At 36.2% G+C, this 24,797-nt stretch overlaps 1 protein-coding gene across 6 annotated transcripts in view; it reads right to left on the bottom strand.

The window, feature by feature from the left end:
- SLC4A7 (solute carrier family 4 member 7) overlaps positions 1 to 24,797 on the bottom strand; it is a 115,494-nt gene that overhangs the window by 59,312 nt on the left and 31,385 nt on the right. For 5 of the 6 annotated variants that reach the window (XR_009047923.1, XM_057698268.1, XM_057698264.1 and 2 more), the window contains exons 2-6: positions 14,790 to 14,871; positions 10,508 to 10,654; positions 3,093 to 3,231; positions 2,388 to 2,548; positions 153 to 341 (exon numbers count right to left, since the gene is read on the bottom strand). Coding sequence is in view for 5 of the 6 variants with exons in the window: in XM_057698268.1 (XP_057554251.1) it covers positions 153 to 341; positions 2,388 to 2,548; positions 3,093 to 3,231; positions 10,508 to 10,654; positions 14,790 to 14,871 (718 nt within the window). In the remaining variant the exon portion in view is untranslated. The remainder of the gene's footprint in view (positions 1 to 152; positions 342 to 2,387; positions 2,549 to 3,092; positions 3,232 to 10,507; positions 10,655 to 14,789; positions 14,872 to 24,797) is intronic. The other variant, XM_057698265.1, reaches the window with a different exon arrangement.

Here is a 24,797-nt window from a genome sequence, read left to right as displayed (position 1 = left end):
CTATTGTTTTTTTAAAAAGAATTAAAAAGATAAAAGACCTATGTAATTATCTAGAAAAAATATGTTTGTTTTCCTGAATGCTAATTGTAATACACTGAAATGCTGTTACAGTAGAAGTGTTAGCAAACATTGGATGCCACAACTTATCTCACCATTCCTTTCAAGCAAGTGAGGGTCAGAATGTTTCTTGCCTATATCTGCAAAAGACCGAACCAGGGGAATCCGGCTGGTGAACCTTTTCTCATTTTGATGATGGTGCCTCTTCAGAAGGGCTTCTCTGACATTCTCTCTTATGGACTCGTCCAACTGGCCAGAGGCAATCATGTTGTCCAGTACCATATCTGGGCAAAGAAAAATACATAGATAACAATCATTTTTATTAAATAAACTAACACTTGGATGACTACAACACAGAATAAATGGTAAGTGAAATCTTACCAGAAAAATAAGACTCTTAAATAGCTCTACAAACTATCATTCTCTTCTAATACTGAATAATGGATGCATAAAGATAAATGTGAACATTATCCAACAAAAATGAACACACTGAGACCCTCATTTTAATAAATACTATTATCTATTAAAAAGCTACTGTTAAACCCCAACAACCTTCCTATATAGCTGAAGGTTTACTGATATGGATACAATAAATTCTATTAAACTGGATATTCAAATAATATTGGCTTCCTAAGAAGTGAAGGTATTTTACTGCTTTACCTCATATTTTTCCCCAAAAATGTAGGTGAATATCTGTACTCATTTATTCAGTCATTAACTACTCACTGAGTACCTATTATATTTTGGGAATACAACAATTAACTAAGCAGGTCAAGTTTCTGCTCTCACTCTTCTAGAGGCAGAAAAACCAGTGAGTAACTGGATAAAATATGAAGTAATACATTTTAGAAAGATGAATATATCAGGCTGTGAGGGAGGTGTGGAAAATGGGGAGACTGATGGCAACGACACTTTCCACATTACTGTGGTGCCTGGAATATTTTTCATTTATAAAGTATATACAAATATTTTTTAAAAGAGCCAATTAACTTGAGATAAAAGAGTCAAATCTATGATAAGATTCCTATGAGAGAAAACTGGAAGGGATCAATCTAGCAGGTAAACTCTAACAGTAACACCATAACTTCAGGCTATCATACAAGTAAACACTGGATTATACATTTACTAAAATATTATGTTGTATTATGTGATAATTAAAAGCCAAAGTAAGACATCGAATATGGCTAAATTCAATATTCCTAATCCTAACTCAGTTTTTCAGTCATTTATATAAAACAAGAAAGTAAGTACTTTGATAATTTAAAGATCTACAGCACAAGGTCAAGTCTATCAATCTGGTTATATCAAAGTATTGGTATTTCTAGCCTGAGAAATTCTAATAAATTTATGGTTCTCTTGAAAATCAAATATGATAGTTTTTGTTTTTATATTGGGCAATCTATAATGGCAGTCACACTATCAAATTTATTACTACTGAACTCTTTTTTGGTTTTGAGCAACTTCAGTTAATGACCAAATAGCTTTATCACAGCTATCTTTTCCTTCTTTCTACCTCCACAGTATCCTGCAACTTTCTCTCTCCCTCATTTCCATTGCTGCTACCTACCGGACTTCAGGTCGCCATCATTTCTTGCTTAGACATTCCAAGAGAGTAAGTGACCTCCTTGCTTCTAACCTCTTCTAATCCAAAGCCACCCTGCCTCTTCTTGCCAGAATGATCTTCCTGACACACAGCGAGAGCATACTATTCTCAAACTTAAAAACCACTGAGAGGCAAAATGCCTACCAAATAAAATCCAATTTCTTAACCCAGTAATTCAAGGCTAGTCACAAGCCACCTCTAATTTATTTTCCCAACACATCTCAAGAAATCTGTATACTCACAGAGAACTGACCTTTCTAAAATTTGTACTCGTCTATGCTTTCTAGACTTTTCTTCCTTCTCTTTCTCCTCCTTAGAATACTTGCTTTTCTCTTGTGCCACCTACTCCTTATCGCCATTTGTTCAAATTCTATGAATAAGTTGTACAGTTAATGTACTCTCTAGATTTTCCCCAGATACCTTGGTCCAGAAAACAAAAAACCAAAAAGCTCCTTCCTCTGCATTTCCAGAAAACAGACTCCATATCTAGCTTATGGCACTAGTTCTTGATACTGAGGTTACATCTGTCTAACTTAACCTTTTAGGCTCCAAACTTATCAAAGACAAAATGGTTATTTATATGCCTGCTTCTCATACTGCCATGCACAGAATGGAAGCTCAACATGTAAACGTCAAATCAGTGGTCTAAAATTCCACTTTATTTTCTTTATTTAAGTATCTCTAATTCCGATACAATTTAAATATCAAGAAGCCACTTTGCTATCACCTGCTATTTCATCAAGAGTGCTTGCTCTCATATCCAGCATGACTGTTCCATTTAGGATGCAACTTCTCAGCTCAAAAAGACTGTGCAAAGAGAGAGTCGCCACGTAAGGCTTACTCCACCGGTCACCACCGTCTTCAACATCCTCTTCAAATTTCAGCCATCTGAAATGTATAATGTGTAACAGTATTTTACAAATAACGACAATTCCATTTGTTTATTTTAATATGATAAACACAAGCTTGTTATTTTAAAGAGAAACAAACACCACCACCACCAAAAACACATTTTTATAAATTAGGCTAATAGTCTATAATGTTGATAGTCACAAGTTACCTTTGTAGTTCCTCTTTCTATTCTAGCTATCAGAGTAGTAAGTCTACAGAAACAAACTCTGGAATTTCATAGTTTCAATTTCCAATCTTATTTTAAACTTGAAATATGCAAGATGTTGATTTTTTAAATTTGTTTCTCTAATCAAAGACATTAAAATCTACAGTAACATAATTTCTTTTGTGTTATAGCATTAACAATTATTTAAGGCAACAAACTTTGAGAGTAAAGAGAAAAATTAAAGATAAAATTTCTTCCAGACATGATAAAATTCTCTGTTTTGAGGCACTGGATGTCTCATAATTTCAATTTTATATTCTCATTACAAAAAGAAACCAAGAAAAAGGCAGTTAAAAACTGAGAGAGTATCATCACCTTGCAGTTTCTTTCCATTCATACTCTTCTCCATCTCTGTAGCACAGCTCATCCATTTCCGTGAAGAGATCATGGGGAATGTGCTCTTCATCATCATCTTCAGTACCCAGGATGAACTGCACTCTCTGGGATGGTGTGTCTTGACAAAATCAGAATTTAAAAATATACACTCAAAATCTTCCTCAATTAATACAAAGGTAAATTCAAAATTTTGAAAGTGAAATGCTTTTGTTATAAATATATTCCATCAAAACAAATTTCTTTTCATTATTATTAAAATATTATAATTCTGGAAGGAAACAAGGACCAACAATCTAGAACAAAAGAATTTCACAGAAAGATCATCTCCGCAGACGAAAAAGAAAAAGCATATGTTAATAAGTCACACTAATCTTTAACAAACTAATGTAAAAACAAATAATGGTAAGCAACATCCAAAAACAAGAAAACACTCTGCAGAGGACAGGACTTTTTCCTCACCAAAAACAGATGGAAATGTTAGATAACATAGCACCGTTAGGTGCTTCCCCAGTGGTCCAGGGGTACAGAACCCGACTGCCAATGCAGGGGACACGGGTTTGATCCCTGAGCAAGGAACTAAGATCCCACACGCCACAGGGCAACTAAGCCTGCCGCCACAACGACTGAGCTCACACGCCTCAACTGGAGAGCCAGAGTGCTGCGAACTACAGAGCCCATGAGCTCTGGAACCCACATGACAAAACTACAGAGCCCACGCACCCTGGAGCCCACGCGCCACAAACAGAGAAGAGAAAACCTGCACACCACAACCAGAGAGAAGCCCATGCAGCACAGGCAGAGCCTGCATGCTGCAACGAAAGGTCCTGCATGCCTCAGCAAAGATTCAGCATCCCACAACTAAGACCTGACGCAGCCAAAATAAATGACTACATAAATAAATAATAAATCTTAATAAAATAAAATAAAATATTGAATTAATATGTAGTTAAGTTCAAGAGTAAAAAAAGAAATCCCCAAATTCCAGAAAAAAAGATGAGAAAACTCAAAACTAACTCCTCCTACTATCATGGAGAAGCAGAAGTCTGTCAGCTGAGGTTAGGGAGATAGGACAGGTCACAGACACTCATGACATCTGAGTTTAAACTATCTGTATGGTACAGGATCCCCAGAGAAATTATCATACATTCTAGTCCAGGACAGTTGAAAGCCCTAGGGGCCCCAAAATAAATACATAAGCATGCAACAAGCATCAATTAAAAACAAAATCATATTCTTCCAAATACAAGAGAGGAGGTAAAACTCAAAATTTACATCTAAGTGAACAAACCTCTAGGAACTTACAGCTGCAAGAGGGATATTAAAACAGGTTAAAAAGTAGATTAGAAATCGAATTGTTAAAGGAAAAGACAGATCTAAGGAGGAGGAGGTTGCACAGAATGCATCAATGACAAAGAACATGACAAAAACACACAAGGTTAAGAGATAGAGAAAACAGAAAAAGGTCAAACAGGAGAAACTCCAGAAAGGGAAATACAAAGAACAGGGGAAGAGGCAGTATGAAAAACATATCTGAAACTTGTCCAGTATGTACACGACATGGGTCTTCATAATGAAGGAATACTCTGAGACCAATACAGGACAAGCAAAAACACAGTGTGACTGAACTTCCTAATATTTGAACCTTTCAAAGTTAGGTCTTGCACATCTTTTGCAACATTTATCCCCAAGTTATATTTCTGGTGCTACTGTTGTTTCTTATTTCAATTTCTGATTGCTCATTGCTACTATATAGAAATACAGTTGATTCTGTACACTGACTTTGTATCCTGCAACCTGGCTAAACTCACTTAATTCTGTAGTTTTGTAGATTGCTTACGTTTCCCTACACGTATCATTCTGTAACTATGAAAAAAGACAATTTAACTTCTCCTACTTCTTCATTTACCTTCTGGATGCATTTCATTTTTCTTGCCTTATTACACTGGTTAGGTGTGTCAGTACCATGTTGTATAGAAGTGGTGAGAAAAGACATCCTTGCCTCTTCCCAGTTCATAGGGAGAAACCACTCAGTCTTTCACTAGCATTTCTAGATGCTCTCTATCATACTGAGTAAGTTTTCCAATAGTCCTAGTTTGCTAGGAGGTAAAATTCTCTTAGCAAACTGGGGGTGGAGGGGGTGCGGGGGGTATTTTGTCAAAGGCTTTTTCTGTCTTACTGATATGATTATATGGATTTTTCTCCTTTATACTATTAATATGTTTATTTTCATTGATAGATGTTTAAATTTTAAACCAACCCTGCATTTCCATTTGTTTATCACATTAATTTCCTACTGCCACTATAACAAATTACCACAAACTTGGTGGCTTAAATAACACAAATTTATTCTCCAGTATTCTCTTACAGTCTTGGAGACCAGAAGTCCAAAATGAATTTTACACAGGGCTAAAAATCATGGGGTGGTTCTTCCTGGAGGCTCTAGTTTCTCTGTCTGAGGATCCATTTCCTTCCCTCTTCTAGCTCCTGGAGGTTGCCTGCATTCCTTGGTCTGGATCCCCCACTACTGTGTCACTACAACCACTGTCTCCCCTCTGAGCTTCTGACTCCTTGTGATCACATCTGGCCCATCTACATTAACCCAGCAGAATCTCCACTTTTCAAAATCCTTTAACTTAGTCACATATGTAAATTCACTTTTGCCAAATAAGGTTAACATTCACAGGTTCTGGACATTAGAAATATGGACATCGTGGGGGTCACTGTTCAGCTTACCACCGTCATGATGCATTAGCCCTCTTAAATACTGCTGGATAAGATATGTTTTTATTTTGTTAAGGATTTCTGAATCTACATTCATGAGAAAAAATTAGTGTGTAGTTTTATTCTCTTGTAACATCTTTATCAGGTTTTGGTATCAGTGATGCTGGATTCACAATATGAATGGGGAAGTGTTCCCTCATCTTCAATTTTCTGGCAGAGTCTGTGTTATTTCTTACTTATTTGGGAGTAAATTTTCACTGTGGGAATGTTTTAGACTACAAATCCAGTTGTTTTTTTTAATACATGTAGGGTAATTCAAGTTACCCATTTCTGCTTATAAGCATGTATTCCTAAGAAACTTCCCAATTTAATTTAAAGGATCAAATTTGTTGCCATAAAATCACTCATAGTATTCCCTCCTTAGTCTTTAATATCTGTAAAATCTATACCGAAAATTTCTGGTGCTGGTCATTTGTATCCTTTTTCTCCTCACCTGATCAGTCTGGCTATTTAGATTATAAATTTTACTGATCTTTTCAAAGAACCAAATTTCAATCTGATTGATTGGTCTGGTTTTTATTTTATTCATTTCTGCTTTCATTTTTATTGTTTCCTTTCTTTTCCTTATTTTGGTTTAATTTGCTCTTTTTTTCCTTCAATTTCTTAAGTTACAAGCTTAAATCACTGATTAGGTCTTTCTTCTCTTCTAATATAAAAACTAAATGCTATACATTTTTCTCTAAGCACTTCTATAGCCGGATCTAACAAATTCTAACATGCAGGCAGTCCTCACTTGGCACACCGCCATGATAAATGAAATGTGCATGTCAGAACTGTGTCCTCACTTTGCAAGATTTTCTCTCAACTTCTGCCTGTACTGTGTTTTCATTTTCATGAGTTCAATATATTTTCTAATTTCTGTTGTGACTGCATCTTTAACCCATGTGTTATGGAGAAGCTTTGCATTTAATTTCCAAAACCTGGGTATTTTTCTTAATATCTTTCTAGTTTAATTCTATTGTGATCAGAGAATACACTTTCAGTCTTTTCAAATGTATTAAGACTTGTTTTATGGCCTAGAATATGATCTTGGTAAATCTTCAATATGCACTTGTAAAGAATGTGTATTCTGCTATGGTTGGGCAAAATGTTCTTCACATGTGAGTATCAACCTGACAGTGTTACTTAGGTCTTCTATATCCTTATTGATTTATTGTTTACTTGTTATATCCATTACTGAGAAAGGAGAGTTGCAATCTCCAACTGTACTTGTGGATTTCTCTCTTTCTCTTTTCAATTTTATCAGTTTTTGCTTCATGGATTTTGAAGCTGTGACTGTTACATCTTGGTTTCCTAAGTTTGATTTTTATGTGACTTTGTTTTTCTTCATGTTTCTTCTCCTTGGGTTTTGTTGAACTCCTTGGACCTGTGAGTTGAGAGTTTTTATTAATTTTGGAAATTTTTCTGGCACTCCAATTATACATATATTAGACTACCTGATATTGTCCAATAAATTACTGATGCTGTTTATTGGTTTTCAGCCTTTTTTCTGTTTCATTTTGATTAGTTTCTATCACAATATCTTCAAAAATCACTATCTTTTTTATTCTTTAATGTCAAATCATCTGTTACTCTTATCTAGTGTACTATTCATTTCAGATACTGTATTTTTCATCTGTAGAAGTTCCATTTGGGACTTTAATATTTCCAGCCTCTCTCCTCACCACAGTCATTTTTTTCTCTCTCCTCTTGAACATATAAAGCATATTTATTATATTGCTTTAACATGCGTGTTTTCAAATTTCATCAACGCTGTCACTTCTAGATCTGTTTCTATTGATTTACTTTTCTCTTGATTATGCCTATTTTCCTACTTCATTATATTTCCAATAATTTGTGGATATCAGAGAGTCTGCATTTCACATGGTTAGGTGCTAGGTTATAGTGAATTTCTTTTAGTAGTACTAGATTTCGTTCCGGCACGCAGATACTTGAAGTCAATTTAATTCTTTCAAGACCTGCTTTTGAATTTTTTGTAGTAGATCCACTGCAGCCTTTAGAGTAAAACTAATTTAGACCCACTACTAAGGCAATCCCCTTCTGAGACCTCTTCCTAATACCCTGTATGTCACAAGGTCTTTCCACTCGGACTAGTGGGAACACATTCTGTTCCCAGTCTCCATGTGAAATCCAGGAATTCTTTACCACATTGCTTTCTGGTGGCTATGTATCAAGCCTTAGGTAGTTTCCTGTCACACACACCCAGACCAGTACTCAGCCAAAAAGGACCCTTCTTCAGACCTTTGGAACACTCTCTGTGTGTAGCTCTCTACTCTCTGGCATGCTACATCTTAAATTCTAACCTTGTAGGCTCCCCAAATTCCAATCTGTCTCCTCAACTCTGAGAGCCTGCTAGGCTCTGTCCGGGTTCCTCACGCTGCAGCCTGGAAACCTAGCAGTGATGAGCTCAGGCACCACAGGGCTCATCTCACTTGCTTCCCCTCTCTCAGAGCTCAGCATCTTGTGCTGCCTGTTGCCCAATGTCTGAAAATTACTGTTTCATATATTTTGTGCAGTTTCCTAATTGTTTAAAATTGGAGGGCAGGGGCTTCCTAGGTGGTGCAATGGCTAAGAATCTGCCTGCCAATGCAGGGGACATGGGTTTGATCGCTGCCCCAGGAAGATACAACATACTGCGAAGCAACTAAGCCTGTGAGCCACAACTATTGAGCCTGTGCTCTGGAGCCCGTAAACCACAACTATTGAGCCCATGTGCCGCAATTACCGAAGCCCATGTGCCTGGAGCCTGTGCTCTGCAACAAGAGAAGCCACCATAATGAGGAGCCCACACACCACATGAAGAGTAGCCCCTGCTTGCCACAACTAAAGAAAGCCCGTGTGGAGCAATGAAGACCCAACACAGCCAATAAATAAATAAATAAACTTATAGAAAATAAAAAATAAAATAAATAAAGAATAAAATTGCAGGGCAAATTCAATTCCTGTTATTCCATCATGTCCAGAAGCAAAAGACCTGTGTAATCTCTTTTTAGAGAGTAGGTGTAAGAAAGAAGAGACTTCATTCACAGCAATTTCTAGGATACAGATTGGCAGTTAAAAATCAACATAAACCCACTTCCATGGCATAAAACTTTTCTAGGCATAATTACTCCATGAAAAAGTCACAAATATTTTCTCCACCAAATTTAGTTTTCAAACCACTATATTTAGACTTCAAATGTCACATTTCAGCTTGAACATTAAAACAGCTAGCCAGGTGAACAAATAAACATAGTTTAGTAAACAGCATTTCTATAAAAAATATTATGTGCCCTTTTATTCAGAATGAAATAGAGAAGCATGCTGATCCACTCATAAAATAACCGGCTATTCCAAACTGGGTGGATCATCACATGCAACAGTAAAACACTTCTTAACTACCAGTGTCATCAAAGTCCACTAGTGATCCTTTTTAAAATTAGTGTTGATTTTTCCTTTGCTAGCGATGTATCTTTGTTAGCTCTATAACCACTTAATAGTTTACTATGCCATCAGTATCTCTTAGTACTGGCTAAGAGATTCCCATCATTTAGCCTAAGTTGGAGTTTCTCCTTCTATACAAGGAAAACAATAATATCTATCTTTAATTTTTTAAAAATGCTGAGAAGATTAAATCAAGGGCTTAGTGGAATACTTAGCACAGAACTGGCACTTAATATTTTACTAGCCATCAGTATTTTCTTTCTTATGATCATGACATAAACTTTATTATACACAGTAATTCTTTGTCTTTACCTCGTCAAAAAAACTTTCCTTTAGCACTGCACACAAGTACCTGTGGGGGTGCAGCTCATGTGGCTCCTTAAGAATGCACACACTAGGACCTGTGGTATATAGATGGCCACATGGGCCACGACGTCCTAAGAAACCAATGATGCCCTACATGTCAACTGAGTGCAAGGGTCCTGCTCAAGCTGCACAGCTACTTTTTCTGGCTCTTGTCTTTCCAACTCTCAGGGCCACTTAAATAACTATAAATCTTTATCATCAGAGAATAATTCTCTTTCCTCTACTCTATGCCTTTTTTTCTTTCTGAGATTCCCATCATTTCCTCTTTATACTGGCACTTCTTCATTGCTCTGCTTTCAAACAAAAATTTTGTCCTTCTAAAGACAATACTAACAAGTCAAAGCACTCTTTTTTGCACAGATAACCAAGTATTCCAGTTTAATGGATAAAATCTTCTGGCCAAAAAAATGTATTTAAAAATGAAAAAAAATTTCAATCTCTTCCAGGAGCCTAAGGATTCGGATATTTGCTCACTGCACATGTAAATAATGAAACAGACAATAGAGAAAAGGAAATAAAAACCCTCCTAAATTGAATTTTAAGTACCAAGACTCAACATTGACAATTCCAAGGCTGGAATACAATAAAGAAACCAAAGCCCCTTACTTTTTTTTTTACTCATCCCAAGTAGATCTTAACCTATAAACTAAGCATTTTTCTTGTAGAAAAAATATTCTTACTTCAGTAAGTATTCCTAAAAGCATATAATGTGTCAAAATTATTGCAGAAATAATATTTTTGAAAGGAAATATTTAATTAAAAAAAAAAAAACTTTCTAGGAAAGAACCTTAAACTGTTAATGGAGAACTTTCCACTTCTTTTACCGTAAGAAGGAGATTCCCGTCCATCTTCTCTGTCTGAGTCTTTGTCTTTTCTTCTCCGGTGATGATGTTTGTGTCCGCGATGCCTATGACGTCGGCGACTCTCTTTACTAAATGGGACGTGAACACCAATATACACAGCTCGATGACCTGGTAAAATGTTTGGAAACATTACTGGCAGGCGTCATTTTACTGCATGTCACAGATACTATGTTTTTTACAAACTGAAGATCTGTGGCAACCTTGCATCGTCTCTCACTTTAAATCAGAAGCTAGAAATGATTAAGCTTAGTGAGGAAAGCATGCTGAAAGCCGAAACAGGCCTAAAGCCAGGCCTCCTGTGCCAAACAGCCAAGAAGTGAACTGCTGTGAAAAGTTCTTGAAAGAAATTAAAAGTGCTACTCTAGTGAATACACAAATGATAAGAAAGTGAAACAGCCTTACTGTTGATAAGGAGAAAGCTGTAATGGTCTGGAGAGAATGCAGACAAAACAGCCTTCTACTGGAAGAAGATGCCATCTAGGGCTTATTCATAGCTGCAGAGGAGAAGTCAATGCCTGGCTTCAAAGCTTCAAAGGACAGGCTGACTCTCTTGTTAGGAGCTAATGCAGCTGGTGACTTGAAGTTGAAGACAGTGCTCATTTACCATTCTGAAAATCCTAGGGCCCTTAAGAATCACGTTCAATCTATTCTGCCTGTGCTCTATGTGTGTATGCTTTTTATTTTACTTATTTATTTAATTTCACTTCAGTTGATTTACAATATTGTGTTAGTTTCACATGTATAGCTTCAGATTCTTTTCCATTATAGGTTATACAAAGCCTGGATGACAGCACATCTGTTGACAACACAGTTTACCAAATATTTTAAGCCCATTGTTGAGACCTACTGCTCAGAAAAAAAGATTCCTTTCAAAATATTACTGCTCATTGACAAGGCACCTAGTTACCCAAGAGCTCTGACAGAGATATACAGAGAGATTAATGATGTTTTCATGCCTGGTAACACATCTATGCTGCAGCTCATGGATCAAGGAGTCATTTCAACTTTCAAGTTTTATTAGTTATGAAATACATTTTGTAAGGCTATAGCTGCCATAGGTAGTGATATCTCTGATGGATCTGGGCAAAAACTATTGAAAACTTCCTGTAAAGGATTCACCATTTCTTCCCAGATGCCATGAAGAACACTCATGATTCATGGGTAGAGATCAAAATATGAACATTATCGGGCATTTGGAAGAAGCTGATTCCAACCCTCGCGGATGACTTTGAGGGGTTCAAGACTTCAGTGGAGGAAGTCACTGCAGATGTGGTGGAAACACACATTATTCACAAATGGATATTTATGAATATTTACTAAATTTTTAAGTTTTGAAAATCTCAAATTAGCAAGGTCCAAACTAATGAGGACATTAAATGTAAATAATCAAAATAGTCTAACTAAAGCGTGCAAATTGTCAGATTGGATTAAAAAAGCAATACAGCAAGGTTATCACATACTTTTAGAATAGAAAAGGCTACTGCTGATGTTACATCATCCTGACTTTGTATTCTGACCAAAAACACAGTTATGAACAACAAGGTCCTACTGTATAGCACAGAGGACTACACACAATACCCTTTGATGAACCATAATGGAAAAGAATATAAAAAAAGAATGTATGTAAGTGCATAACTGAGTCTCTTTGCTGTACACCAGAGACTGGCACAACACTGTAAATCAATTACATGCTTCAATAAAAAAAAATAAAAAATTAAGAAATAAAATTTAAAAAAAACAGTTATGAAAGACAGCCCCTGCTTTCTGCCCACTAAATAAACCTGAATCAGGAAGCAGACAGCTGAGAGCATTATGTTAACCACTGAGAAGCACTGAGAAGCACAAACTTGATTTCTTAAATAGTTTAAAGGAGGTTCCTATCTACAAACACGCAGCAAAAAATCTAAGTTGCCTGACACACATGTTTCATTATTTGAAAAAACTTTACCAGAAAACCCCCAATTAAAACACACAATTACAATTATAATAACTACGCATGATGGCAGATGGTAACTAGACTTATCGTAGTGATCAATTTGTAATGAAAAGAAATATCAAATCACTAATGCTGTGCACCAGGAACTAACACAGTGTTGTGGGTCAATTACACTTCAATAACAGATTAAATAAAAAAAAAAAAAAACAATTATAGAGTTTCTTTTGGGGATGATGAAAATATTCTGGAATTACAGTGATAACGGTTGCATACTATAGTGAATATACTAAAAAACACTTTTATATGGTGAATTTTACATTATGTGAGTTACATCACAATAAGAAAAATGGAAAAAAAAGAGCATAAAACTCAGTGATCTTACAATTTTAGTTTACTGAAACTATTTTCTTCTGAACACCAACCACGAGTGGAAATTAAAGACTCACTGTGTGCTGTGAGTTACAAAGCTGTAACTCCAATCAGTACTAATGGGTTCTGGCACACAAACCCCTAAGCACCAAGATAAAAATAAACTCTGAGTTTAAAAGTTAGAAAGACTAGATAAAATACGTAACAATATGCTAGAAGCCAAAGAATGGGAGATGGAGCCTTATTATTTTTTCTGCTTTGATTGTTTCCTTTAGTGTTCTCTGTCATAATTTTTTCTTTCACCTTTACTTTATTCCATCAAAGGCCTATTCAGTCAAACTCTGAGATAAACTTATTCTCTCCCTCAAACTTGACACTGAAATTTATCAATAGATATGTACGAAGTATGAAAAGCTAAGGGCCCAGAGGTAACCAGAGGAGGCCAGGATGACAGTCAAGTGTCTCTCCTCACTTTCTGGATCCCAGCTATGAGGAATGACATTAAACAACAAGTGATGCATTACACCTATCACTGTACATTCGAATTAATAAAATTACTGCTGAAAACTTTCACCTGTCTAGTGCCTACAATCCATAGAATCAAGTTTCTAGGTAACTGAAGTTCTTTGCAGAAGCCCTAGTAAGCCTAAACTTTTAAAGCCAATTTTAAAAGACAGGGTTTTTTTCCATCTCAGGAAGTTAATGTGAACACTTATTTGTGTCTCTTTCCACCTCTTCCTGTAAAGCAATGGCCCCATTCAGCTGTCACAGAACACTTTAAAATGTAGGTCTCAAAAAGACCCCAAAATAAGTCTATCTGAAACACCTATCACAAACAGGATTAACACCACCACTAGTAAGTTATGTCGATATCACCTGTCCACACATGAGAGGAGCATATCACGTGTGGTATGCTACCCACATACCCATGATCTGGGCTATGACATTATAATGTCACAATATGACATTAGACAAACCCATATTTTGGGACATTCTCCTAGTACCTAACCACTACTCTTCCAAAGTGTAAGGTCATGGTAAGACCTAGAAACTATCATAGGTTACAAGACTCTAAGGAGACCTGACAACTAAGTGTCCTATCACAACCTGGGATGTTCAGTGGGATCCTGAGACAAAAAAAAGAACATCAGTGGAAAAACTGGTAAAATCTGAATGAAAACTGTAGTTTAGTTACCAGTATTGTACCAATGGTAATTTCTTCATTTTCATAAACTTATGCTTGAATAAAATGTTAATATTAGAAAAGCTGGGTGAAACGTATAGAGGGGACACTGTTATACTCTTGCAACTCTTCTGCAAAATCTAAAATTATCTCAAAAAAGGAAGGAAGGGAGGGAGAGAGGGAAGGAGGAAGGAAGGGGAGAGAAACCATTTGTCAGGACTTCTTCCCGCTCAGGGAAAATAGATTGGCAAGTAACTCATTTGCTACACAATTCTATGCTGAGGTTTTTGTAAGTATTTTCAAAGGCTGATTAACAGACCTATAAAAAGAATATTTAGATAACAACCAGCGATAACTGTGGCTTATTAGTCTGGCATGCTATAGTTTGCTCATAATTCAAATTACCTAGGCTGTTAGAAAAAAAAGAAATTAAAGAATTAACTGATTTTATAATTGTGGCATTTCAATTTCTAAGTTAAGTAATGGTAAGCATCAGTAAAGTGTGAAAAGTGTTCTGATATTTATGTTTCAGGGAACATTCTACTTGTAGATGCGTGTAGTGGTTAAACGGGTTTTTGCTGTATTATTCTTTAAACTATATTTAGGAAAGTGCTGAACATCGTTCTAAATGTATGCTCTACAATGACAACAACAACAAACTGTCTCAACAAATAATAGGTAAAACTTAAAGGACAGTAACAAACATTCATTAGTAATTTACCCCGCTAAACAAAAGTTACTTTACACACACTTACTCTCTAGTTCTTCTTTTTCAAACTTGGTATTCACAGTTGAGCTGGTTTTGCCAAGATCCACAACAGCTTCTTCATCTGGACCCTAAAAAAGAAATTATTCTCCTTCACTCATGAAATCAACATATACTGAGGACCTACTTACTAGGTGTTATTTGAGACAGCCAAAACTATGTAACAGACTGCCTTCCTCTCGAAGAATTGAATTCATATTACAGCTAACCGCATTCTTTTGAAAGTTTGTTTACAGGCTTTTTTTTTTAATCCACAGAACACTATTCAAAAATCTCATGGGAAGAAGTGAAATGACAAAGATTTTTCACTGGTCTTCTACGGAAGTTACTAAGTAACCGCTACACATACTCACTTCAAATGGAATGACCCACCAGATCAGAAATTAAAGAAAATTGGGGATGAGGGAAAGGAAACCCTTAGATGTCAATATAGAATACTTTTTTTCTTTCCTTCTTCTTCCTTTCTTCTGCTCTTAGGTATTATAACCAAAAAACCTCCGCTTAACTCAGCTATTTTGGATACTGGATAGCGGATTATGGCTAAACATACAATGGTCAAAATTAAGCCCACAGACTTAAAATGTAATATTACTTTCACTCATAAGTTACCAAGAACCAATCAAAGCTATAAGAACTTTTTAATCCTCTGGAAGGAAAAGCCATGCCAAAATTTAACCTCTAAGGAGAGTCCAGCTTTGAGTTGTGAAAGTCAACCTTCACAATTTTGTTCCATTCTTCAGCTCAACAAAAAGACTAACCATATTTACTGTAAAACACTACATGCACTATTTTTAAAAGAAAATTTTACCTTTAACTTCCCTCCTCAACTTCTAACTTAACTTTCAAAAGAACATTACATAATCCTCATTAACTACTTATTATGAGCTTAGTATGTACAAGATTCTGTGCTACTGACTGAGACGTGGACGAAGCCCCTTCCCTCCAGAGGTCTTATGTGAGCTGAGCTCGCACTGGCCCCATGCCCAAGAGGGCTCTGCAGCCTCGCAGGCCTTCACTGCTGCTGGGGTGGGCAGCACAGCCACCACGAGGTGGCCCCACAGGCGCATTCAGACTAGGTGGGCAAGGGTGACAAGGAGGACACCACTGCCACTTCCAGGTCCTCAGGGAAGTCTGTTCCACCTTAAGTGACAAAGACTAGAAAGCAGACTACAATGAGCAGGGGTCAGTGGACAAGGACTCTGCTGTGCTCAACCAAACCTGGGACTGGGATACACACTGGAGGAGGACACTCGAGGCTTTGAAAAGACAAAGGTTCTGATGAAGAGCTGACTGATGTTACAAAGGCCCATCTGAACCTCAAGGGTGACATGGGTCAGCTCGTGGAGTGTGCATGTGTGCGTTACACAGAGTAGCCCAGACTACGGAACCTCCTTTGGCAAGGCGTTCATGCTGGAGAGATTCCGTCCCACAATGCTTCTGTCAAAGGATCAAAGCAAGAGATGGATGCAAGGAAAGGGATGGCCCAGAAAGAGGCTAAAAAACCAGAAATGAGCATAAAGGAGCCATGGCCTAATGAAGAGGGAGATGACCCAACCAGTCATTCAGAGCAGCCAATACGCGGCAGCAGTGGATGGACAAATGTTCCCACTCAGACAGCAGCAAAGCGCTACACACCCCCCAAAGCAGGAGAGAAACAGCAACAAAGCTTTCCAGAAAGAAGAGAAATAACACAATTAGCTCTCTCTGAAGGTCCTTATGCTTTTATGGATAACTTTATAGGCAACAGAGGCAACTGAAGATATGAGAATTGAATAAAAATAAAGTACTAATATTAACATTAATTGCAACATTGTTAGTACTCCACTGACTATCAGTTTTCTAGAAGGAAGTTATTTTATCCATCAGATAACAATATTTTTCCCCACAGTCTCCGTGGTTGCTCACTGCCCAGCACCTCCTTCTCCACTCAGAACAATAAACCAGAAGGACACATAATATAGTCGGCTCCTCACCACTTTCCATGTCTAAGCATCAACTGGTGGGCCAGTTTGTTTTAGAAAGGATCGAGCAAGAGTTTGCGTAAAATGATCTTTTAAGGTCTCCTCCAACTTTCGACCTTAAAATATCTTACTTTTGGGTATAGCTTTTTTTACAGTGCATACAAAGGAAATTCATATACAACTATTCCTTGCTATCCAAACTCTCAGCATCCTCTCTTATCTTAAAACTCAAGAACTGAATCAATGTGATTAAATTTTCAAATAAATTCCCTGATATCCAAACCCTCACTATTTGCTACCCAAAACTCAGAAACAGACACAATATATTAAGAAAATTCAGATTTCCATATCCAAAACCTTCTTTCTGAAGGAAGGCTACATATCTAAACTGACCCGGATCAAACAGACCTGGATATCTAAGAGGTACTTGTTATGATTCTAAGAATTCGGATTCAACCTAATACAGGAAACTCAGAAGTTAAAGGGCTTGCTAAGGCTTTATATTAAAGGATTGGGAAACAGCCTATGTAGACCATTATACATTTCCATATAATGGACTAAGAAAGAAGACAGACATCCCTATGCGTGGTTAAACTGCCTCACGGCAGTCTCTCTTCTTTGTTAACGAGGAAAGGCTAAAGTAGGAAACACTTACACATGTGCAAGGATGAAGAACTAACAATTCCCACCCAATAAGCATCTGTCACACTCTAAAATCTTTAACTTTCCTCCAATGATTCATGCCATTTAATCATTAAGGCTGCATAGGTAAGTACAAAAAAGAAGCCGTCTCTCAAAAAAAAATACACAGAAGTTGTATGATCCAAGAGGTAGCACACTGTGTATTCTGAGAGGGATTAACTGCTCCCATTCCAAACTTTCATTTCACCAGAACTATTGCCAAGGAAGCAAAACAATACACTTATCTCTCATCCCTAAGAAACAAAAAAAACCTCTTTTATTTCTATGCAGATGTACTTAACATGTTTAGATGCACTAACACTAATCAGCTAACACTAAAACCAGCTGCAGCTGGGCAAGCTCACAATATTTACTTATTTAAAACACACACTATGTGACCTCTAAACATCTACCATAGAGAAATACTGCACGTGTGCCAAAAGGGGCGTGTAAGAAAGAGGATGTCCATCAACTCGTCTTCTCATGGTCCACTCACCTTGCTCTCCTTAGATACCCTCTGTTGAAGCATTGAGTAAGCGACGTAAAGCCAAGTGAGAATATTATTTTATTGTTAATGTTTGGGTTTTCAGTGAGAATGCTTTCATGTGTAACTTGTAGAACAAACTAAAGTTAAAATTTTTGAAGTCTGAAAAATTTATAACACTTAACAGTGTAAAAACAAAAAAAAACAGAAACAAACAAAAACAGGGAGGGGATATCTGCATTTCTCCCTTCCCTTAAAAACATTATCTACTTTTCAACAACTGTGAAACATGAATTAGAAAGGTAGTTTGCTATAAAGGCAAATATTGAGTAGGCATACACATTGCCAATCTTAACATATTACAAGTAATTCAACAAAATATGCTGGGTGCACATGGCTGTATGTTGAAAATCCCCCAGAAAGAAGTCATTTATGTTTCAAGATGGAAATACATTTCTGAAACAAATACACTGCATTTTAAATTCTATCATAGGATAATGCTTTAAGCCATATTTCTAAATATAAAGTTAATACACTATATAAAGTCCAATTTTGAGTTCTTTTTTGAAATATATACAAAAAACAAATGTACATATTAAATATTTGAAAGGTTAACTTAAACATCAAATTACTGACACTGTGTCACACGGAGGCTGGGGAAGCAGAAGCAGACAGCGCTGTAGTGTTTAATTTTCTGTTACATGTAATTTTGGTAATTTAAAAAAATATATATTCAAGTTTCAATTTAATATGTCTTTTAAATCTGCATCTAGAAAAAAACCTTCACTTTTTAACTCCAAGAATATAGTGGAAAACTAAAAATAGCAAAAGCAAAGAGCCACCCCTGACATCAAAATGTTTTCATTCTTAACCTCAGACACGTAAGTCACACAAGCTAGTCCTTATAAAGCCTACCTAAAATGAAATAAAGCCAAGGCACTGGGAAAACTCAAATACACAGAAGGATAAAAGGCACCCAAAGTATACCAATGTAAGACTGACTCACTCTAATCTTTAGAAAATTATTCTGCCTTGGTTTCAAATTTTTATTTATAAAATCAGAATACAACTGCTCTATAACATAGAAGACAACAGACTTAAGAATTATCCATTTAAGATCACAAAGAAAGTTTAAATTCTCTGTATATGGAATGACACATGTACAAGATTATTTACTGCAGCTTGTAACTGGAAAAGACTGGAAACCATCCTGAGGGTCCCTTATAAAAGGAATGGCAATGTACTTGATGGAATACCAAGCTACTAAAAAAAATGAAGATGCTATGTATTGACATGAAAAACATTTAAGACCTATTATAAAATGAAATACACACAAGGTAGAGAACCACATGTGCAGCATACTACTTTCTGTATAAGAAAGTCCCCAGAAGAGGAATATTTGAATTTACACAATGAACACTGAAAGGACATACAAGCAAACAGTAAAACCAGTTACCTTTGGCAGTAGAAGTAAACTTCTGGATTTATTGGGTTTTTTATATTGCTTTGATTTATTTTAACCACGTGAATATAGAGGTAGACTTAAGCATGCAATCTTTTGAAAGCCACATCACCTGTCTACCTTGGTCCTAATCTACAAGTGTTACTTGCCCCTGCAAGTGCTGTGAGGCAAGGTGCCAAGTGAATGTGCCAAGACAAGGGCACAAGCACAGAAGAGGCCCACATTTCACTGAATCTAAATAAGGAAACTGCTGTCTCATCTATCTTATAGCTGTAAAACTAGATTAATTAGCAAAGTCTTAACAATTACAGAAACAAATACCTATTAATTTCTTAATTAAAACTGATATGAAGATTCAAAATGTATCCTGAAATAGTACTGTGGCTGTATAGGAGAATTATTCATAGGAAGTGCGTTCCTAATTATCTAGGATGAAATGCCAAGAGAAGGCAACTAACTCGCATAAGGATCTAGAACTGTATTACTTTAAGAAATTTTCAGGCTTTATGATACATTATAAATTAAGACACACCTAGAGAGCTTGTTAAAACTCAGCTTCCCGTGCCCAGTGCTGGAGATGCTGACCTAGTAGTTTTGGTGGAGCCCAAGCATCCATATTTTCAACAACCTCTATGTGATTCTGCCACGTGCCAGTTTGTACACCACGTCCTCGGTTGTGTTACAGACTTAAGCCATACATACTTAAACTGCTCTTCAATAAGAGGCTGCTTCCTGCCATTTAACCATTTTAGGAGGTCTTACAGGGACTACTCTCACTTCATTCACATTGTTCTAACCCTTCAGAAAATGAAATACACACTTCAATTCACAAGGAAACACTATAAAGCTACCATATACTTTCACTGTATTACAAGCAACCCTAAATCTTTAAGTAGTGCTCTAAAAGTTGATTTGTATGTCAGAATATTTTCCCCAAGATTCCTACGGCAATCTCTCAAACTATATATAAATAGTAATGTCCCACAAAATAGAAGTTTCTTGCAAATACTCCCAATTCCCAACCTTATCCCATCTACCACCAAGAGTTTAACTTAACATTAAAAAAAGTTTAAATTTATAGGCAAAACACTTAAGAGTAAGCAAATAACCTTTCCTAATCCAGTTAAAGGGAGAAATCATCAATGAATACTGTTTCACAAAATAAAAAGCCAACGAATGATATCCATAGTTTCTAAAGAATTCACTTGGCATTTTTTGATTGATTCACTACTCTAAAGTAAGTGGAAGAGTCATAAAAGGTATATGGAAAATTCAAGCAATTTAAAATCGCAAATTTTAAACTCAGGCAATCATGTGATTCCCACAGAAAAAATTTTAAAGCCCTGGGAAAAATGCTTTGCCACCAGACAGAGGAGGAACCAGATAGATTCAGACACTGGAACACAAAGCTTCAGAAATTTTTATTTTAAATACACACCATGATTAACACTAAAGACAATCTAGAGTTTTAAGAAAAAGTTACAAAGGGAAAAAGTGAAGAGGTCAAAGAATGTAAGAGCAAGAGAACTCAAAGAGGTGTGAGGCGTAAAAACTGGCAAGTGATAGCCTCCAATAATAAAGAAGATTGTTAGTGAAACACTTTATTGTCAGAAACTTCATTACAAAGCACAAGAGTCATGGACAAATGGAAAGCTTCATCAGGGTCTACCTGAAATTATAAATCACAAATATTTACGGCACTGTTGCTATGAGGAGATATTTACATTCATTTCAAGTTCTAATTCCGCTCCAACACCAAAAAAACACATAGGAATCACTCACTTTAGTTTATCGAGTATATATAAATTGATTAACAGAAATGAGGATAATAATAAAATCTATCTCTAAAACTCACTTTTTAAAAAACTGTCTCAACTTTATCAGTAATTAAAATGTATAGAAAAGCACAGGGATTCTGCACAAAAGGGAAAACATACATACACAAAGATCCAACAGATATTTTACAGCAGAAGGTCTAGCAGGTATTCTGTCAAAATTCCCCAATTTCACTCAGCCAGGGGTTATCATTACCTAGGTATTTTTAGAATTCCACTGGATTTTTCTGCCCAAAATCAACTAGAAAGAACCAGGAAATACCTCAGCAATATGGTCTATTTGCCTATTCTTCCCCTGGTTAATATCCCGACCCCATGAATCTGATGGACCGTAAAAAAAAAAGGTCTCATTTCCTTAAATAAAGACTAGTCTGGACTCATCCATTCGTTCAACAAATATCTATTGAGTGTATGCTACATGCTGAGCATCATTCCAGCTACTGGGGAGACATCAGTGAATAAAAAACTGTAATATAATCAAATGGCCAGCTCATCGGTTAATTTACAGCTAAGGCGGGGCTCCCCATGACAAGAAACCAGGGGTAAATGAATTACCTTCTCCATTCCTGATGCATAAATGGGGCCTCACAGAGTCACAGGTATGGACGGATTTTACTTCTCCAGTTCAATCTTCTCATTTTATACACACACACACACACAGCTTAAGGGACTTGTGGTTCTTTATCCAGAAGACAACAGACCAAGGCCACTGTGATACAGACTGAGAACACACAGTACTTTTTCTTAATGGTATTTACTAAAAACTTGTAATTACATATTTATGTAATCAGCTGCTTCACTGCTCTCCAGCCCAAGCAGTAAGCTCCAAGAAGGGAATCTTGTCTGTTTTGCTCATCGCTGTCTCCAGCATCAAGCAGGGCCTGGCCCTTGGTTAATACTCGTGGACTGTTGTGTATATTCCAAAGGACAAGACACAGGGCTAAAAAATTTACTGGACACACTTATGGCCTCCTTATGAACACAATTAAAGCTCAAATATAGAAAGATACTCAACAGTTTGTAATTTAATCAATCAGTTTATAAACAAAAAGGCCCAGCATCAACAAATGATACAATCAAAATTCAGTTCAGAAGTAGGAATTCCCAGCAAAATTAAACAAATCTAAGTTTTGTTTCAAACAGTTCTTACTAATATCTCTCATAGTCATTTATCTTGCCCGAAAAGGCAAGATCCACAATTTGTACTGTCTTGGTCAAATGATCAAAAATGAGACTTTAACATGCCAAAAGCATAATATTAGGGGAAAAGGAGTGTTAAAAGATTATTTAACAATATAGTCGTAAACCTAGCCTATTATCCTCTTTTGACACCTGAGATTTACAAAATCCATTATTAAAATAGCATCAGAGGACCCCTATCACAAAGTAATTTCTTCATTTTAAGACATATGGCTATAGCCCAAAAGTAACACCTCCCATAAATTATGATTATTAACCATGTAAAGTAATTTCAGAGCTATCAGATACTTCACTTTAGCTTCAAAATATATTTAACCTTTAAGACAAAGTAATTTCCTTCCTAATATCTTAGCTATATAAAACTGCTTAATACCTCATTCAAGTAATACTAACTAATCAAAAAAACGAATTCTATAGAATAATAAAAATGCTACAAACATTGCTAACGTCACACAAGGATTTACTCTTTTCAGCGGATGACTTCCCCAGCCAAGGACACAGAGGATGATACTATTCTAAGCCAGTGCTAATAAGCCTGACATTTCTTCAAGCTTCACTATTAAACTCTGAAAGATTCAAACTTGTTTGTAAGTAAAACACAAGACTAGATACATACGGGTAACTTCTTCTCGAGGCGAAATCTTTCCATAGTGGTATATAAATGCCTCGTTTTTGGTAATGTAGTGCAGTAAGTCCCTTGCAGAATCCGGGGGCAGTGAGGACATATCTGATTTAGGTCACTGTGCTTTGCACAGATGAACACTCTAAGTTGCTTTCATGGTAGAGCCAATCAGTGTCCTGTAAGTTACCTAATCTTCCAAGCTAATAACTACCACTCACACAGGGTCAGAGCATAAGAGATCGGACAAGTAATACAGATATTTAGTTATAACTGAAAATACGAAAAGAGGAATGTAGCAACCAGTTTTCAACTAAAACCTTTCTATAACATTAGTTCAAAAGAGAGCACAAGCTAAGAATATTGTAAACGGTGTGTGTGTGTAATTTTTTTTAAGAGAATAAATTTTCAACAACATAGTTAAATCTAGCTCTTAATTTCATTTAATTTCTGGAAAGATCCAAGAATGTTTTCACCTGAAAAGGGTTTTGCCTTTCTGTCATTACTATATTTACACCAACTTATTGTAACCATATATTAATAACAGGATTAATAAATCATACTGTGACTTTAATTATCATTTTACCCCCAAATTAAGTATTCATATGGATAACAGCTAAAAGGAAAAAAGAAATAAGCAGCACGCCTCTATCCTTTGGACTCAAGATCTCTTTCCACCCTTAAAAACTACTGATGACCTCAAAGGCCTTTGTTTATAAAGTTTACCATCTATACTTACCATATTGGAAGTAAAACTAAGAAAACTTTAAAATATTCACTGAAATTCATTTTTAAAAATAATAAAGCCATTACATGTTAACATAAATAACATTTTAATTTAAAAAATCATTTTCAAAAACAAAATAAGATTTAGTGAGAATAGCTTTTACAGTTTTTGCAAACCTCTTCATATCTGACTTACTAGAGGATGACTGAATTCTCATATCTACTTCTGTAATCACTCACATAATTTGTTACTTGACTGAACTACATGAAAAAAATTCAAGTTCTGACAAAATACTCTATTGGAAAAGGGAGGAGCGTTCCAATACTCTTTTCAGGCAACTGGATATTCCTCTCTGATGTGTCACCAAACTCAACAAGTAGTCATTCTTAAAGGTTAGATTGTAAGGTAGAATCTGAAACCATTTCAAGTGAACGTTTTACACACTGTTACTCTATGACATACATCAAAGCAAGATCCTTTTTGACCCACTTCCTAGAAGAATGGAAATAAAATCAAGAATAAACAAATGGGACCTAATGAAATGTAAAAGCTTTTGCACAGTGAAAGAAACCACAAACAAGACAAGAAGACAACCCTCAGAATGGGAGAAAATACTTGCCAACAAAGCAACGGACAAAGGATTAATCTCCAAAATATACAAGCAGCTCATGCAGCTTAATACCAAAAAAGCAAATAACCCAATCCACAAATGGGCGGGAGACCTAAATAGACATGTCTCCAAAGAAGACACAAAGATGGCCAACAAACACATGAAAAGATGCTCAACATCACTAATCATTAGAGAAATGCAAGTCAAAGTCACAATGAGGTATCACCTCACACTGGTCAGAATGGCCATCATCAAGAAGTCTAGCAACAACAAATGTTGGAGAGGGTGTGGAGAAAAGGGAACTCTCCTGCACTGTTGGTGGGAATGTAAATTGGTACAGCCACTCTGGAAAACAGTTTGGAGGTTCCTTGCAAAACTAAAAATAGAACTACCATATGATCCAGTAATCCCACTCCTG

The sequence above is a fragment of the Hippopotamus amphibius genome, chromosome 11 (assembly GCF_030028045.1).
Source record: "Hippopotamus amphibius kiboko isolate mHipAmp2 chromosome 11, mHipAmp2.hap2, whole genome shotgun sequence".
NCBI classification, from domain to species: Eukaryota; Metazoa; Chordata; class Mammalia; order Artiodactyla; family Hippopotamidae; genus Hippopotamus; species Hippopotamus amphibius.
The sequence above is the reverse complement of the archived record's forward strand: the minus strand, read 5'-3'. Positions and strand labels throughout refer to the sequence as shown.